This window comes from Pterocles gutturalis, unplaced genomic scaffold (assembly GCF_000699245.1).
Source record: "Pterocles gutturalis isolate BGI_N339 unplaced genomic scaffold, ASM69924v1 scaffold23462, whole genome shotgun sequence".
NCBI lineage: Eukaryota > Metazoa > Chordata > Aves > Pterocliformes > Pteroclidae > Pterocles > Pterocles gutturalis.
Window position 1 is genome coordinate 42088 of NW_010110891.1, and position 16574 is coordinate 58661.

Here is a 16574-nt window from a genome sequence, read left to right on the forward strand (position 1 = left end):
CATTTCGTTACTGTAGTTCAGAACCAAACTTGTATTAAGGTGTATCTTGATGAGGAGCTAATTCTTTTTGAAGATATTGATCCACACAAAAAATACACTGCTTTAAACTACGGTGGCATTTGTTATTTTGGTGGGTTTGAAATTGGCAGGAAAGTCAGTATAGTCACTACAGGGCTTTTTCAGAAGGAATTCATCGGTAAAATTAAAGATGTTGTGCTCTTCCAAGATTCTAAGAAGATTCCGCTAATGAAAGCTGAAGGGTATAATGTTTACAATGGAAATGATGGAAATTAATTGAAAAACTGTTTAAGACTCTTTAAAAGTGATGAATTTCCTTTTTCTGTTTCTTGTGTTAGCTGCCAGTTTAAGACTCGGTAACCAACATAATAATGTTAGCAAAATTGTCCCTAATTCCTTTTCTTTTTTTAATGTTGAGTATTAATAGCATTTATAAAATGTGATCAGATGTTTTACTCATAAAATCACTCATACATACTTTTTAGTATTTACTTCAAAATAATGGGAAAGTCTGCAGGTTTTTTTATTATTGTGCTGGAAATAGGTTTGTGGACAAATAGATAGTAATTCGCTTATAAAGCCAACTGTCACTCCAGTATTGTTTGTTGTTTTATGAGAACAGACGACTTACCTGTTTCTCCAAAACTTTTAAATTTTATTAGAACACAGAGTCTCTCTTTTATAATTATGTAATATTAAGGTCAAGCGTCACAACTGAAATTGGGGGGGAGGGAGAAAAGGTGTACTTGGGGAAAAAAGTGTCTATTGATTGTAATGAGAATTTTTTACATCATAACATTTGTGAAGTCCACAAAGGTCATGAAGCTGTTCTCCCTCCCTTCTAAGTCTCTACCCTTTCACAGAAATGCATACACAATGGATGGAACTTAAGCCTGTCTTCACGGTAAAATATTATACTTAAAAAAAATGATTTTAAGAGCAGAAAAGGTAGTTTACCTAATTACTGAGGAGATATAAAAATATGCCTGCTGGTTTTCTGCAGCAGAGGTCTCCCCTATTTGACATTATTTTAACCATTCACAGCTGGAATGTGGGAACATGGCAGTCTGCCTACAAATGACTTCTGCTTCTAACAGCTTAAAAAGTAGAAAGTCTAAGAACTGCTTTGCTTTAGCTGTGTACCTTTCTGGCTTGTATGGCCCTAAAATGAGATTTTGCAATTTAGTTACTAGACAAAGGTTTGGGCCTCAGTAAATCGAATTCCCATTACTATATTTTTCATTAATTTATAATGTAAAAAGTAAACAGAGCTCTTCATACACAAGTGCAAAAACTATATTCCTTCTGAAAAAGCTCAGTTACATTCTACACTTTAGTGAGCAATACAAACAGTCGAGTTATATTTTAATGTGCTTAAGCAAATTATTTATGATGGTATCTACATTTCTCATTTGCCTTTGATCTTTAAGCTCCCTTCCAACCCTAACCATTCTGTGATTCTATGACTGCTGGCTGACTGTATAAGTAAAACACTTAAATAAAAATAATAGTGATCAATTCCTATCTTTTCCTTTTTCACTTTACTGTTGCTCAAAAGCACATAATACACTATCACATCCTTGCATGGAAATTCTCTGAATCCAAGTCTCCAGCGGGTACCTATCAGAAACAAGTAACTATTTCTGACTGGGTTTTTTTTGCCTTTCCATAGAGCAGACATGGAGCAGAGACAATAAGCACAGTAAAACCAGGTGACACATTACTTTCCACACCACCACAATGCGTGTGTAGTAACGAACGCACTGCCAAGTCAGTTACAGATGACTTGAAGATAATTAAAGGGAGGACAGAGGGGTGATGGAACTACCCCAAGCTGTTTTAATAAGGATCTGTGAACATCTTTGTGAGGTTCTTCCTAGCTTCTTCAGCTGCTCCAAACCCTCAAGCTATCAGCCTGACACAACAGAAGTTCTTCCCCTCTTCCCAGCAAGCAGCTCATGAAGCCTCCTGAGCATTTGAGCTGGCTCCAGGTTCTTCTCCTTCCAGCTTCTCTGAGGAGGGCCTTTTACGGCTGGGGAAGGGAGCGTATTTAGGAGTTATCCTGTTCTCTCTGGGCTCCTGGTGTACTGCCAGTTCCTGCTTTTGTGGCCTGCACAGCAATTCAGAGTAAAACAAGTCATCGGAGCAGTTCCAGCTAACACGAGGGTTGGAAGGAAAGGGACTGAATGCAATGCAGAAAACAACATCCTTTAATCCTGCAGCAGCGGGATTTATTGCCAGTACACTACCTCAGACTCCAGGACCAAACCCTCGAAACTGTCGCTGTTTGTTAATTTAAACTCTTAACAAAGCTCTCCCTCCAGAGCTGTTTTACTGTGGCTCTCTTCAGGTTCCACAGACAAGAGGCAGGTCATAAAGCACTTGGCAAACCTGGAAAACGTTTACATATTCTTTCCAAACAAATTATTTCTGGTAGTTCTGGCAGAAAGCATTCCCGTCCCTTCTGTACAGTTGCAATTTTCATTGCTCCCAGTTAATTTCAGAGCACAAATGGATGTGAAAGTGAGAGATGGATCAATGGCCAGTGGACTGGGAGGAGACTACTTCTGAACTGGTCACAAGAACATCTCCACAAGCGGAGCAGCTAACTCAAAACTTACAGACCAATGATGTCAATATTTAAACAACATACAATCACATCTACTCAATGGCACTACTGCTGTACAGACCATGGATTTAATTTGGAACAGACCAATTTAATCATGTCATGTTACCATGCTATAAGAGTTTAAATATTGCTTCTAATTACTAATAAACTGAGGATTTTTCCTTCTGAATCTTCTCAGCTACGGGTGCAAGAAACATGACTTAAAAGTTTACCACCCCCTGTATTTGGTGCAAGATTTTTCATTTTTGTCAATTTCACCATGAAGCTACCTGCAACATACCAAAATGATATTTTGCCTTAAAATATATCAATAATTGGAACTGTGTGTTGTTAAACTGCAAAGACCTTTCTGAAAAGAAGAGGCTTTTCTACAGCAAACTGCAAAATACTACATCAGTACATAAGGTCATGTACTCAAAGAGAAAAGCAAAACACTGAAAAACAGAACAATAAACCTAAATTCTTCTTTATATGGTGGAATATTTTTGTTGTTTCCGACAGAATCAACAAAATGGCCAGTGTATTTAACGAAGTATAACAGCAGGAGATTGTAGTTTGTTTTCAGGTTTGCAATTTTTTGGCTTTTTGTTTTGCATCAGTGCATGGCAGTCTCTACAAAGTATCAATTTACTACAAGTCCCAATGGTACAAACACCCTTCTGCCCTTCTCCCACCCTCCCTTCCCCCCAAAACTCAAAACGACTCAGCCATGAAGTGTGGCATTCTGCAACCAGCCTGCTATATTCATGCAGCCTACAGTTTCACACCTATGAAATCAAACACACACAGTATGTGAGAAAGTTTTATCATTTTAGAATCAAAATATCCCTTAAAATATTTACATTTTACAGTAAAAAGGATAGCAAAACACAAAGTAATGTACAAGCTTAGATATTCAAGTTTTTGAAGCATGGAAAATGGTGGGAGAAATGAATTTACTACTACAAATCATATTTTCAAGATTTTAGGTTAAAAATGCTTTCTTATTAAAACAAGTGCCGTTTAAAGCAATAACATTCGAGCAGCTCAGCCTTCCAATTTCTGGTCACAAACTGTTTCAGATGCTTAGGAAATACTTGAAAAACTAATGAAATACACTTGAATTATGTTATCGTACTACTGAATAATTAAAAAAAAAAAAACTCTTCACACCACCGAGCATATTACATTTTGTTGTAATGTGTGTGGATTCTGAGGCTTTGCCACAGTCTTTAAAAACAGTGCAATTTAAAAAGAAGGTTATTGTATGAAATTCACCTTTAAAATTATCAGAGCATCTTAAAACAGAAGAGAGCACAAATTACCAAAGGCAGCAACTATATATTGTAGACTTGACTAAAGCCAACTTCATCAGCTAAGAAAATTTCTAAGCCTTTATTGCATATTAATAAAAGAAATCTTTAATATTTTCAATATACAGCAATGTAAAATTTTTAAAAATATTAAACTCCTACTTCTAGCAATAGTTGGTATAATGAAAAAAAGGATGAGTATTGGTACCTTGAGTGGTACCAAAACACAGACTTGTTTCTGCAAAACACCAGCACTGAATAAAAAAGATGGCACAATCCTAGCAGGCTTTTTTTTTTTTTTTTAATACAAAGTTTCATGACATTACTATAACAGTTTCTTTAAATAGGATTTTAAAAGACTGCCTGCATCTTTTTACCTTTTGCTTTTAGTTCTGTCACTGTGGTCCCTGTGTCTCTCTCTGTTTTTTTCACTTTCTTTTTCTCTATGCTTCTCTTTGCTTTTCTCCCTCTCCTTATCTTTTTCATGAGCCTGCTCTTCACTTTTAGGCTTCTCTGTCTTTTTTTCTGGATTTCTAGTCTCTCTGGGGCTTTTTCCATCAGCAGCCCTGTCACTGTGTGGAGACCGCAATCTTTCTTTGTCTCTCTGTCCTTCCTCTCTACTCTTCTTCTCTCTCTCTTTTTCCTGGTTTCTATCTCTGCGTCTGTTTCTTTCAGAATCTTGTTCCCAGTATTTTTCGTTGTTCCACTCTTTCTCTTGTCTGTCTTTCTTTTGGTGAGGGGATTCACTGTAAAATCTTTGTCTATGTTGATCATTTTTCCCTCTACTGAACCCTCTCTCCAATTGCTGTTCTTGTCTGCCCCAAGGGTCACTGTGGCGTCTTTCTGGTCTCCTACTGTCTTTACTCTGAAAAAAATTTTCTGGCCCCAAAAATCTCGATTGTTTGTGAGCCACCGGTAGCCCTTGGGCAATGGGTCCGGCATAGTGTGGTGGCTGACCTGATAAATGAGGAACTGGTGGCCATGGCATCATTGGATTTTGAGGAAAGCCAAAGCCTGGAAGAGGAAGAAGCGGAGGTGGTAAATGAGGAGGAAATCCAAACATAGGGTTGTTTTGCGGAGGGAAGTTATGAGGTGTAGGAGCTTGAAACTGAAACCCAGGTGGATTAGATTTAGGATGCTGAAAATTCTGCTGTGGAGGTCTAACAGATGAGAAGCTGGCACCTGTAATAGGGCTTGGGACTTTGGAAATAAATTCAGGACGAGAAGAGTTTTCAGTTTCAAAATGAGATGAAGTTGCTGCTGGTCCTCTTCTGAAAGAGTTCACTGTCTCAATGTTCTGCATCAGTGCATCTTCCTGTGAGCGCCTGGTATCTTCTGCTTGCGATGCGCCTGCGTTCTCTGCTTTTGCTGCAGTTGAACTGTACTGTGTTTCCTTGGTTTGTGCATCGCTTTGATATGGGTTTAAGCCCACTTCTCCAGAAGACTGTTTATTCTCTGGTTCCTTTTGATCATTTCCTGAAGCATTCTGTCGGTCTTCATTTCTGCTAACATCGCCTTCCTTGCTTTCTGAAGCATTAGTCTGCTGGCTTCGTCCAGCTGCCTGTCGTGGGTCTCTTTTAAGATTAATAAAAGGTGGTGATTTAGAGGTATTAGCAGCGGTACCTTCAGCAGAGCCTACATTAGCGTTGTTCTCATTGGGTTTTTTCCCCGCATTTGATGAGGAAGAAGAAAAGCTGGAATTTGTGGTCCTTTTGACTTCCTGTGCAATGTTATCCTTGTCAGGTAACTGCCGCTTTGGGTCATTTTCTGCACTTTCTTCAGTTTCTTTATTCTGTGACTGAGCAGATAAATTTGCTAAAAACGCTTCTGTGGAGACATCTGGAGGTTTGCCCTTAAGACTCAGCCCTGTCAAAGATCCAGCACTTCTTGCAGAACTTGAGGTCCCTACAGCTGCCACATCTGCGGTTACAGCAGCATTAGTGGATTCTTGGAGATCATTCAAACCAGTCTTTGCTTCGCTAACTTCAGTAGTTACAACATCCATCTTTTCTTCTTTTAAGGTTGCTTGTTCATTTATCAATGGTATGTCTTCACTGGGACTCGCTTCCAACTTGCTGCGTTCATACACCTGCCCTGTGCTACCCAACAGGCTTTGAAGAATATCATCCACTGGCAACGGTTTATTTGCTAGCTCCAGAGTAGAAGGCTGATTTTCCCATCCAACCAGGACTCCAGGAAGGAATCTGAGAGGCTTTGGTGGTTCATGTTTGGTACTTTCCACCAACGGTTCAATAACTGCTGGAACATCTTCTGTATTAGACTGCTGAGGTTTATTTCTCTGCTTGTGTAGCACAGTTGCGAAGGAATTAAAAAAATCATTTTCCTCTTCTTCTTCCAGTGTCAACTCATGATGAGAGACTTCAGGTTTGCTTGGCTTGCTTTTCTTCTCTGGTGGCAAGTTACTCAAGGTACTTTCAGAAGCTTCATCCACAAAGCTACTAGTACCGCTTGCAACAGCAGTAATCTGCCTCTTCATTTTCTGGCGAATTATCAATCCCAGTAATAAATTTGGTCGATGTATTTCAATTCCTGTACAAAATTGTAACAGCAATTTACCATCTCCTTGTGTTTCGGTTAAAGGCAATCATTTTAACAAAAATAACTCCCATACTCTTACAGTATAGCATAGAAAGCATTCATTTTATGACATTTAAAATGTCCATCCTGAAACACAACAAACAATATTTAAAGTAATCAAAAACGTATTTCCAACATAAAAACTATGACTTCAAACACTGCAAATTAAAATTGCTTTAAGTACTATAATGTCCAAATACAGAATACGAGACAGTGATATAGGATATCTAGTCACATAAGAAAAAGCACAGAAGCTGAACAGCATGTGAGTCTACCACAGCTACAGCCTGCTGAGAGTGGTAGCAAAGTACAAGGGGGGGGGAAATAATAGCACACTTGCAACCACAAAGTCTCCTAATCACTTGTTGTTAGACATACTTCTACAAAGATTTACCAAGAGTGGCTTTCCAAAATGCTTCCCTCATTCCAGGAAGGCACAGTGTTTCAAGGTTTACTATTAGCTATCTCTTCACTATGTATTTTGTTCTGTATGATTTAGGTTCTTGAAAAAAAAAAAATTGTAGCTCATCTTCTCTTCATTTTTGGCCTTGGCTATCTCAAAAAAAGAAATAATCCAGAAATTTTTATAACCAAAAACAATTGATGCAAAATAACTCAGGTGTAAGCAGAACAGCTGAGAGCCATTTCAGGACCTTTTCTTCCTTGCCCATTTGTTTTCTAAACTTTCTATGTCCTTTTTTTTTTAAAGCAATTTTGTAACACTTGAGAAAAAAGGAATTAGTACATTTCAAATAATGAAAAACACTATTTTAAAGTTACAGTATCAATTTGGAACTCAGCATGACTGCTTTCATAGTTCACTTGCATCACTGCGGTTACTAAGCTTGTAACCTACAAAGCCAGCTGGGTCAGAAGAAGAATGCAGTGAACATGAAGCAAACTTCTGCACAGTAATTTTTTCAACAACAGTACTTAAAGTAACAGAATAATCTTACACTGGGAAATTAATGTCTTTTCAAGGAAGCTAATATAATACTATGGAAAACTCCTGATATTTTCAAACAGAATAGCTGGCATTCTTAAATTTAGTTTTCTCTTATTTTTCTGTTGCAAATTTCTTCAAGTAGCATTTTGATAATCAAGTTCACAATTCCAAGCTGTACTTACCAGGCCCATCAAAAGGCACAAGATGATGTGGGACTTTGTCTGAGGAACCTAAAGGGATGAGGTACAAATCTTTCACTAGCTTCATGTTATTGGCCGCTACACCATAACGTTTTCTACTGCTGAAATAGGCAAACAACAATGCATAGGATATCTGATCCTCTTCAGTTACAGGGGTAAAGCGAACTACACAGATCTCCTGTTTACAAAAAGAGAGAAAAGGATGGTCAGATACATCTTTTAACAAAATTTTAATTGTTTTAGTGACTGCTCTTTGTTTAAAAAGCACAATTCAGAGTAGAAAAAGCCTTCCCAAGAAGGCAGAGAACAGCAGGAGACAGAAGGAGCAGAAACAGAGCCAAAAATAATTAAGTAAAGCTGGAGAAAACAAATAAAAACCATTTAGAATAAAAAATGAACTACAGTGCACAACAGAAAAGCCAACATTTTATCAGCCAGCCAAATAACAAGCATGCCAGCTTCCAAGTAATTACTCCTTCCCCACCCTTAACATCACTAGAAAGCTTTATTTTGCAGTCTATTGTGTCTGAGATACCCATCAATACTAGGGGAAGACCAGTGTTCAGATGGCAGTACCATGATCAAAGCCCAGCTCAGGAGTCAATGCTGGTGCTGATGCTGCTTAACCTGGAAAACAGGACAGGATACTCTGCAAAACTGAGATGACACCTAATTAGGGGCAGGGGGTGATATGTTGAAAAGAGTGGGCTGCCATTCAGAGGGACCTCATCCGGCTCACAAAACAGGCTCACCTTTGTGAGGGTCAGCAAAAGCAAATGCAAAATCTTGCACATTGAGATGGAGTAACCCCATCCACCAGGACAGGCTGGGGGACTGACCGGCTGGAAAGCAACTTGGCATAAAAGGACACGGGCATCCTGGTGGACGAGTCAAGTGTCCAATCAGCAACACATCCATGTCAAGAAGGCAAACCGCATGCTGCCCCAGCAGGCCAAGGGAAACGATTGTTCCTTTCTATCCAGCACTTGTGAGACAGTATCTGGACACTATCTAGTTCTGGGTTCCTTGGCACAAGGACAACCTGCATGCACTGAGAGAAGTCCAGCAGAGGACCACCAAGATAGTTTTGCGTACTGTCATGGTACCAAAACTGAAGAGTAACACTTGAGACATGTGGAGTGGTGTCCAAACATTCATGACGAGTTACTGTCACAAAGGAATACAGGTATTCTCAAACAGCAAATGACTGGGTAAGGTTAGCTAGTAAGAAAAGAAATGCTATCAGGTGCCATCCATCCCATCAAGGATAACTGACGGTTACGTTGAAAGTGTCATGTACTTCACAAACTTTCCAGGAGAGAGGAAGGTTAAAAAAAAAAAAAAAAGAAAAAGGAACTTTAGGGTGAATAGGATGTATGTTAAACAGCAACCCTTGGTCCCCAAGATAAATTCTTACCTTGGTCCCCGAAGCTTTGATTTTTTCTACATACTCCCAGACAGTGTGAGGAGATATCCTGCCACCTACTTGAATACTATCAGGTAAATCCTACAAGAAAGGACACCAGACATCTGAATTCAATGTAAAAACTGTGGTAAATCCTTCATACAGTATCTATTTCATATATTCAAAACATACTTTATTCTTATAGTTCTTAAATTATAATTTTAAAAATCAGTAGAAGTTAGAACAGTAGGAACAAATTCATTTAAATTTTGGATATCTAAATTAGGATTTTCAGTGCAAAGTTAATGATCTGTACTAAATTAGTTACACTCAACACTGTTCATCTATACCTTCCCCAAAATTATTTATTCCAGTAACATTAACTGCAAATAGCTGCTGTGAGAGCCCCACACCTATGAAGGAATATAATAAAACTGGCAGAACCTTAATCATGAGGGAAAATCATAACCCACACACACATATATACAGACATAAATTTGTTCATGTGTATTATTGAATTCACTATTCACAAGTAACAAAAACAGACTTTCAGAATCATTTAGGAACATTTAAGGAAAAACAGTCTTTTGAAATAAAGCGGAAGAGTTTTGAAAAGCACATCATATTCATCAAACAATCCTTTAGTATTAAAGGTACTAAATCTTTACTGAAGATTTAAAGCAGAAGTTAAGACAATCACATGAATAGAAGACCTAAGTGCTTTTGATTAGAAAGCTGATGCATCCTGTGTCACTGGCAAGAAATAACACTGAGCCTTATGAGCTCTCCGATCTTCATTTTATGACACAAAGACAGTTGCAACCTTTTCCTGCCTCTCAGACACTAAGAGAACATTACAGAAACTTTTTTTTTTTTTTTTTTTTTTAGGGATAATTTACTCTTACAATGGAAGGTTAGGACCAGAATTGTCACCAGAAAAGCAAAAAAAGAAACCCTGTTACACAGGTTTCTGTTGCAGACCTGAAGACTTCTTGCACAGTCAACAGAAACCACCACTGGACACTTCCCTTCCAAAAATTGGTATCAACTTGTTTAATGCTTTGAATTCAAAATGGAGCTACAATTTTCTCACCTCTAATTCAGAAAGTAGATCCCACCAAGGTAGTTATTTCAGCAGCGAATTTCCTCCTATCTTTCCCCACTACTTTATACTATAGAAGATGGTCCATAATAAACAAAAAACAGTTCAACTTCTATAAAACCGCTCTGGAACTTTGGCTGCTCATCATCAAGAAACATTTTACAGCGAGATGACAACAAAACATCTTAAAACATATCAAAAAAACTTGAATCCTGATGTACCATGGCTCCATGTAGGACAAACTGAAAAATACTTTACTTACAAATACATACCCTACCCTATGTCCTCCTATAAATAGTGCAATGGTCTTGCCTCATTATCTTTCATCACTATACAACTATTAGCCTACAAGGTAAACAAGTCACTACAGTTAAGAAATGAACTGTTCATTCTTTGCAGAAAATATAAATACCTCTGTTAAATAATCAAAAGAGCCAGAAACTGGATAAGCCTTAATAACAAACTTTGCCACTGAAGGCATGTTGATAAAACCCTTCCAGATGAAATTCAGGCGTGCCAGAAAGAGACTTTCACATTCCACAGTACCAGGTGTTTCTGACCTAAAAAACAAACCACTTTGTTTAGAACATGATCTATCACACAAGACAATGTAAATCATATTTTTCTTTGCAAAAGAAATGACATGTCATTAAGAATTTTCTTTTTCAGTTAAGCATGCTTGAGGGTCAGTGAAGAGAAAACCAGACAACAACGTTTCATCTTCCAGTGGAGAAGACATGTTACATGAAAGGCTGTCAGTCAAGGAGCACATGAAGTCACTATTGTATCTTTTGAAAACGGAGAAATTTAGTCCAAGAGCTATTAAATGCTACTGAAGAGGACACACAAACACATATAGGTGCTACAGACCTAGTAAGCTCTTCCCCTGCCACAGGGAGCCGGGGAGGGGAGAAGATGACACACTGCCCGCTGGCCTATCTTCACCCTGCTTTCCTAGCTCCTACGTTTCGTTGCAACACTGTCTGCCCACCACCTGAATACCTGCGTCCCCCTTCCCTTCTCTCGCCCCACAGCTGGCTCCTCATCCCATTCATGCATGACTTCCACAGCCTCTGAGCAACTCCTCCAAACTGCAGTATCATCACCTGCACAAAACAGCATGTTTCCCCCTCTCAAAAAAACAAGCCTCGGTTTTGTGAATAAAGCAGCTGCAAAGAATAAACAGAAAGACTTAAGTTCACAAGAGAGTGTTTCTCAACCTGGGAGTTCCATAGAATGGCCTGGGTTGAAAAGGACCTCGAAGATCATCGAGTTTCAACCCCCCTGCCATATGCAGGGCCGCCAATCACGAGAGCAGGCTGCTCAGAGCCACATCCAGCCTGGCCTTGAATGCCTCCAGGGATGGGGCACCCACGACCTCCCTGGGCAACCTGTTCCAGTGTGCCACCACCCTTTGGGTGAAAAACTTTCTCCTGATCTCTAACCTAAACCTCCCCTGTCTTAGTTTAAAACCATTCCCCCTTGTCCTATCACTATCCACCCTCGTAAACAGTCGCTCCCCCTCCTGTTTATAGGCTCCCTTCAAGCACTGCAATGAGGTCGGAGCCTTCTCTTCTCCAAGCTAAACAAGCCCAGTTCCCTCAACCTTTCCTCACAGGAGAGGTGCTCCAGCCCTCTGATCATCTTAGTGGCCCTCCTCTGCACCCGCTCCAAGAGCTCCACGTCCTTCCTGTGCTGGGGGCCCCAGGCCTGGACACAGTACTCCAGATGGGGCCTCACAAGAGCCGAGCAGAGGGGCACAATCACCTCCCTCTCCCTGCTGGCCACCCCTTTTTTAATGCAGCCCAGGACACAGTTGGCTTTGTGGGCTGCAAGCAGGCACTGACAGCTCATATCCAGCTTCTCATCCACCAGTACCCCCAAGTCCTTCTCCACAGGGCAACTCCACAGTTTCCTCATGGAAAAGGTTACAGCCGCATTTCAACAGCTTCCACCACGTTATCGAGATATCCTAGAGATGCTATTAGCAGTTTTACGCCAGCTGCCCAGCAGCACCAGATGCTGTGCTGTTCCAGTAACACAATGCTTCTTTCTGCCTACACTAGAAACTGCTTCTTCAACCTTCAGCAAGCCATTCAAAAAACAAATCCACTGTCCTAGGTAAAGGATCCCAGTGTCCTGGTAAAGGCAGAATTTCAGCACAAACTCTGGCCAATTCTAAATAACTCTGAGTCAAAGTTTGTCTAGAAAGCCCTCCCTCAAATCAGAAAAAAAACAGCCTCATAAACAGCAGTTCCCTCTCCAGTGGGTAGCAGCGTGTAGAAGAAAATGAAGAGAGCTGCCAGCAAATAAAGCAGGATATCAAACAAGCTGCTGTTAACTGTTTCCTGTTACCTTGAGATGTGAAAGCAGCCTGATTTCCCAGTGTAAATGCTCTGTTTAGAGTGATCTCAAATTCCCTCACTTTCTACATACACAAACACACACCAAAATTCAGCTGTAGCACTGTACATACCAAGTTCCTTAATAGCAAAATACAATACAGAATCTATATCCTGACTTTTTTAATATGAGCTCACATGCCTTTTTAGACCTTGTTGCACCAGAAAACGTAAGGTAGTGTACTCCTCCCCAAAAAGAAAATGTGGTAATTAAAAGTTTGCAACCACAACAATATATGTAGTATTATTTATACAAATGCACAGCATCGTTTACTCCAGCAGAGAACCCCACTCCTAAGAAGAGTACAACTTCAAGTACACAAACAGATTAATGAAATGCTGTTAAAAAAATTAGCTTTAGTCATAGTAGCTTAACAAGATTAATAAAGTCTTTCATTTAAAAATACTGTTTCTACAGTTTATATTACTTTGGGAGAGGTGTGAATGATGATTTTGATGAGTCTTGCTTATCGTCTTCCAGTAATTCTGAAGCTAAAATACTTGATGTTGAAGAAAGCGCATCTGCAATGCTCTCGGCTTCATTGTCTGACTGCTTCCGGGCAACTCCAACAGACACTTTCACTTTTTTTGCAGAAAGATCATCAGTAGGTGGTGCCATTCGGCCTGCAGAGAATGAATTGCAATGCTTTTTATTTTTTGTTAAAGAATCAAAAGAGGACTTCCTCTGAAGACATTGAAGATGCACCAAAAATACTATATATTGCCATTGAAGTGGGATAGGATAAAGAAATATATATATTTATACAATATTATACCTAAATATTGCTACTGTAATAGAATAGGATAAATAAATGAGGAACCAACAATAGCATGGACAGCCATTAAAGTTATTTCTTCCTCTGGAGCCTTTTTTTTTTTCTTTTAAATACTAGACAACTTTATGCCAATAGCTTATCATTTTAACAGTCTTTTCCGCAAATTAGGAAGTAAAACATTGCTTCCACATCACTGTCAAACTAGGGGGGAAAAAAAAAACCCATTTATTCACATTCTTGAGGTATATTGAGGTTTATGACTGAAAAGCATTTTATGAAGCATGATGCATTTATTTTGATATGCTGTTCAAAATTACCTATGCAGATTTTGCAATTAAGATCAAAGAGATGATTTTTATGTTGACTTGTGGTGTCTGGAGATGCAGATTCATTTACTTCTTTATCTTTTTCAGCCTCCTCTGCCTTCTCAAACAACTTCGTATTAAGTTCCTAAGAAAAGTCAAACACATTTCAGTTAGCCTTTTGTTCCTCTGTTAATACTCCTAATATTGCTATTCATATTGCTTAAATATTTTATGGTATTTTCTTCCCTTCAGACTTAAAACTCTTCAGCTGTATTGCCTAAAAGGCTATCACAAAATCTACAAATGTGTTAAAAGTATTAATTGGTATTCCTAAATATCTTTTGGGTAAGATTTAGAGTATTTTCTACTATTGCCAGAATTCATCATACAGTCATGGACACAGCATGGAAAAAACAAGAAACCACCAGGCCCAGAACTGAAAGTCAGTGAGGATAAAAGAAAAATTAAACTCAGAACAGACCTAACGTATAATTACAGATATGAATGACAAAATCATAAACAAAGCACTTTACAAGCATATTGTCTATGAACTAAATACAGTGTGTTGCCATGTTTTCTTTTCTACCTGAATTTCCATTACTTCCTCTTGTTCTTTCATTGGTGTTTCACTTTCAATTTCTATTTCTCCTTTGTGAGTAATTTTTGTGATAGGTCTTCTTTCAACTTCCCTCTGTTCTTTCTCAATCATTTCAATGGTCTGTAAAAACAAGAAATCATGTATATTTACCTCCATACAATAAAATTTGAAAATCCACAAATATTACAACAGAAAATGTGATTGCAATTAGGAAACTCTCTGGGGGAAAAAAAGACTACACTTTTATTTTGCAAGCATCAGGTAGTTCCATAGAGCAAATACAGAAGCAGCTGGTCTAACTTCACAGTGTCTCACCTGACAGTGTAGTGAGTAATTATAGGGCATGTACTTAAATAAGTTATAAAGCAGACCTTCATCACTGAATTTAAAGATAAGTAATTTTGATTTTCCAAGAGCTAAAGAAAAAAAATGCATCAACTCTTTTCCCATAATAATAGGGAGAATGTAGGACATAAACACATATAGATTTGTATGATTTTTCCAGAGCCTGTTTTTGAGTACATAAACCTAACGCTCTACCTCAAAAAACCATTTAAATCTATTTTCAAAGTAATGGATATGCTAATTCTGATCAGCACTGCTTCTTTGCTCTGTTATACAAATATATATAAATAAAACATAAATCATTATTTTAAAAATTGCTTCTTAAAGCATATTTCTAATTTTTAAACCAGAAACAGTTTGTATTGGCTGTCTCCAATATTTTAAGCCTAGTTTCATAAGGAAACAAGGATTCTAGGATTCCTTTATCTGTCTCCCAAATTCCTATAATAGTGATTTTCAAACACATTGGGAAAACTTCAAGAAAAATTAGTAAGCAGCAGTCTCAAAGTCTTGCAATACAGTCACATGAGGTACTGCTATTTTACATGTATTCCATTTCAACTTCTAGAAATGTTGAAGTATTTCTCCAAAATATTTTAGGACCCTTCAGTAATTTCTGAGCAGCATATGCTTTTGTTTTGAAGCTGTGCCTCACAACAGTGGAATATTGTTATGTATGCTCTGCTTTCAGTATTTTCTTGATGTTTATGACAATAAAATAAAAGTAAGGAAGATGCAATATAAAAGATGGGCTTTACACAGCTTCAGAAGCAATAAACAAACTTCTCATGCCTTTCTAGTCCCTCAAAGCAACTTTGAGATAATACATTAATTCAGCAACTGTTTTTGCCCAGGAACTAGCAAAATGTTGTCATGGCTCATAAACAAGTCTAGTCACAATATATAAAGAAAACAAAAAAACCTGAGGAATAATTAACATTGCAGTACAAATCAGAGTCTCTGAAACAGCATCCTACTGTACTGCATCAGTCAGCACTGAACGTTCTAAGCACACAGATTTCAAGAGGATGAATTTCCATCTAATCTATGTTAGAGTACCTACTCATTAATTTCTTATTGGAAGTCATCTGATATAACCCACAATTCCTAGTATCATAAAACCCAAATACAAAATGCATACGAGTTAACACTACCCAAATTTTGTGCCTTTCAGTTCTATGAAGTGGCATATAAACACCAAACATTCTGCCAACATAAATCCAGATTTTGTAAACTAGAAAGCTTGATGCTGTAAACCAAGCATTTTTAAGCAGCTGCAGTTAACCATCATTGGACTAACTGCCCAATTAACAGGGTAATATCTAAGAAAAAGGCATTTTCTATTAAAAAAAAAAATACAGCTCCTTATATTCACGCTTCTTCTAAACTGTCAACACAGCTATATATAGTGTGACTTTCTGTTTCAAGAAAAGTAACCCCAAAACTAACCTAATAAGCTTCCTCCACTTTGTTGGTGGTAGGTTTTTTTGTTTGGTTGGTTTTGGCTGGGTTTTTTTTCCCCCTTTAGGTTGCTTTTCAGACTGGCAGATCAAGTTTTCAGCTTCAGGTTTACTTCCTAGGGGGTGAATTGTCACGCTCCATCAGTATGTAAGTTATAAACAACACCAGTTTGGTTTGGTTTTTACCCAAGAGACTTCTCTCCCTTTTTAAGAAACTGGTGTTTATAAGGCTCCAGCTAGAGCCTTAAAATCTTGTTGGAAATAAGCACAAAGCAGCCTTCACTCTTGAGATAAAAGAAAGAGCAAGCAGCAACAAAGCTGCACAGCAAAGAAAAATGCATGGTTTCCCCCCTTCAGGAATTTACTACGCTTCTTTCACTTCTGTCTTGACAACCCTGCTGGGTTTTGAATACTAAGTAAATATAATTATAGAGATCCTCCTGATTAGTCAGGGTTGCTTTGTGCAACATTTATTCTGTTCTTGCTCCATACACTTAA

General features: G+C 38.3%; 1 protein-coding gene across 1 annotated transcript in view; it reads right to left on the minus strand.

Moving 5' to 3' along the window:
- Nucleotides 1–4312: 4312 nt before the first annotated feature.
- Nucleotides 4313–16574, minus strand: part of PHF3 (PHD finger protein 3) — a 41510-nt gene continuing 29248 nt past the window's right edge. The window contains exons 9-15 of the mRNA XM_010073575.1: nucleotides 14260–14391; nucleotides 13686–13818; nucleotides 13021–13216; nucleotides 10603–10750; nucleotides 9101–9190; nucleotides 7666–7861; nucleotides 4313–6489 (exon numbers count right to left, since the gene is read on the minus strand). Of these exons, the coding sequence (XP_010071877.1) occupies nucleotides 4313–6489; nucleotides 7666–7861; nucleotides 9101–9190; nucleotides 10603–10750; nucleotides 13021–13216; nucleotides 13686–13818; nucleotides 14260–14391 (3072 nt within the window). The remainder of the gene's footprint in view (nucleotides 6490–7665; nucleotides 7862–9100; nucleotides 9191–10602; nucleotides 10751–13020; nucleotides 13217–13685; nucleotides 13819–14259; nucleotides 14392–16574) is intronic.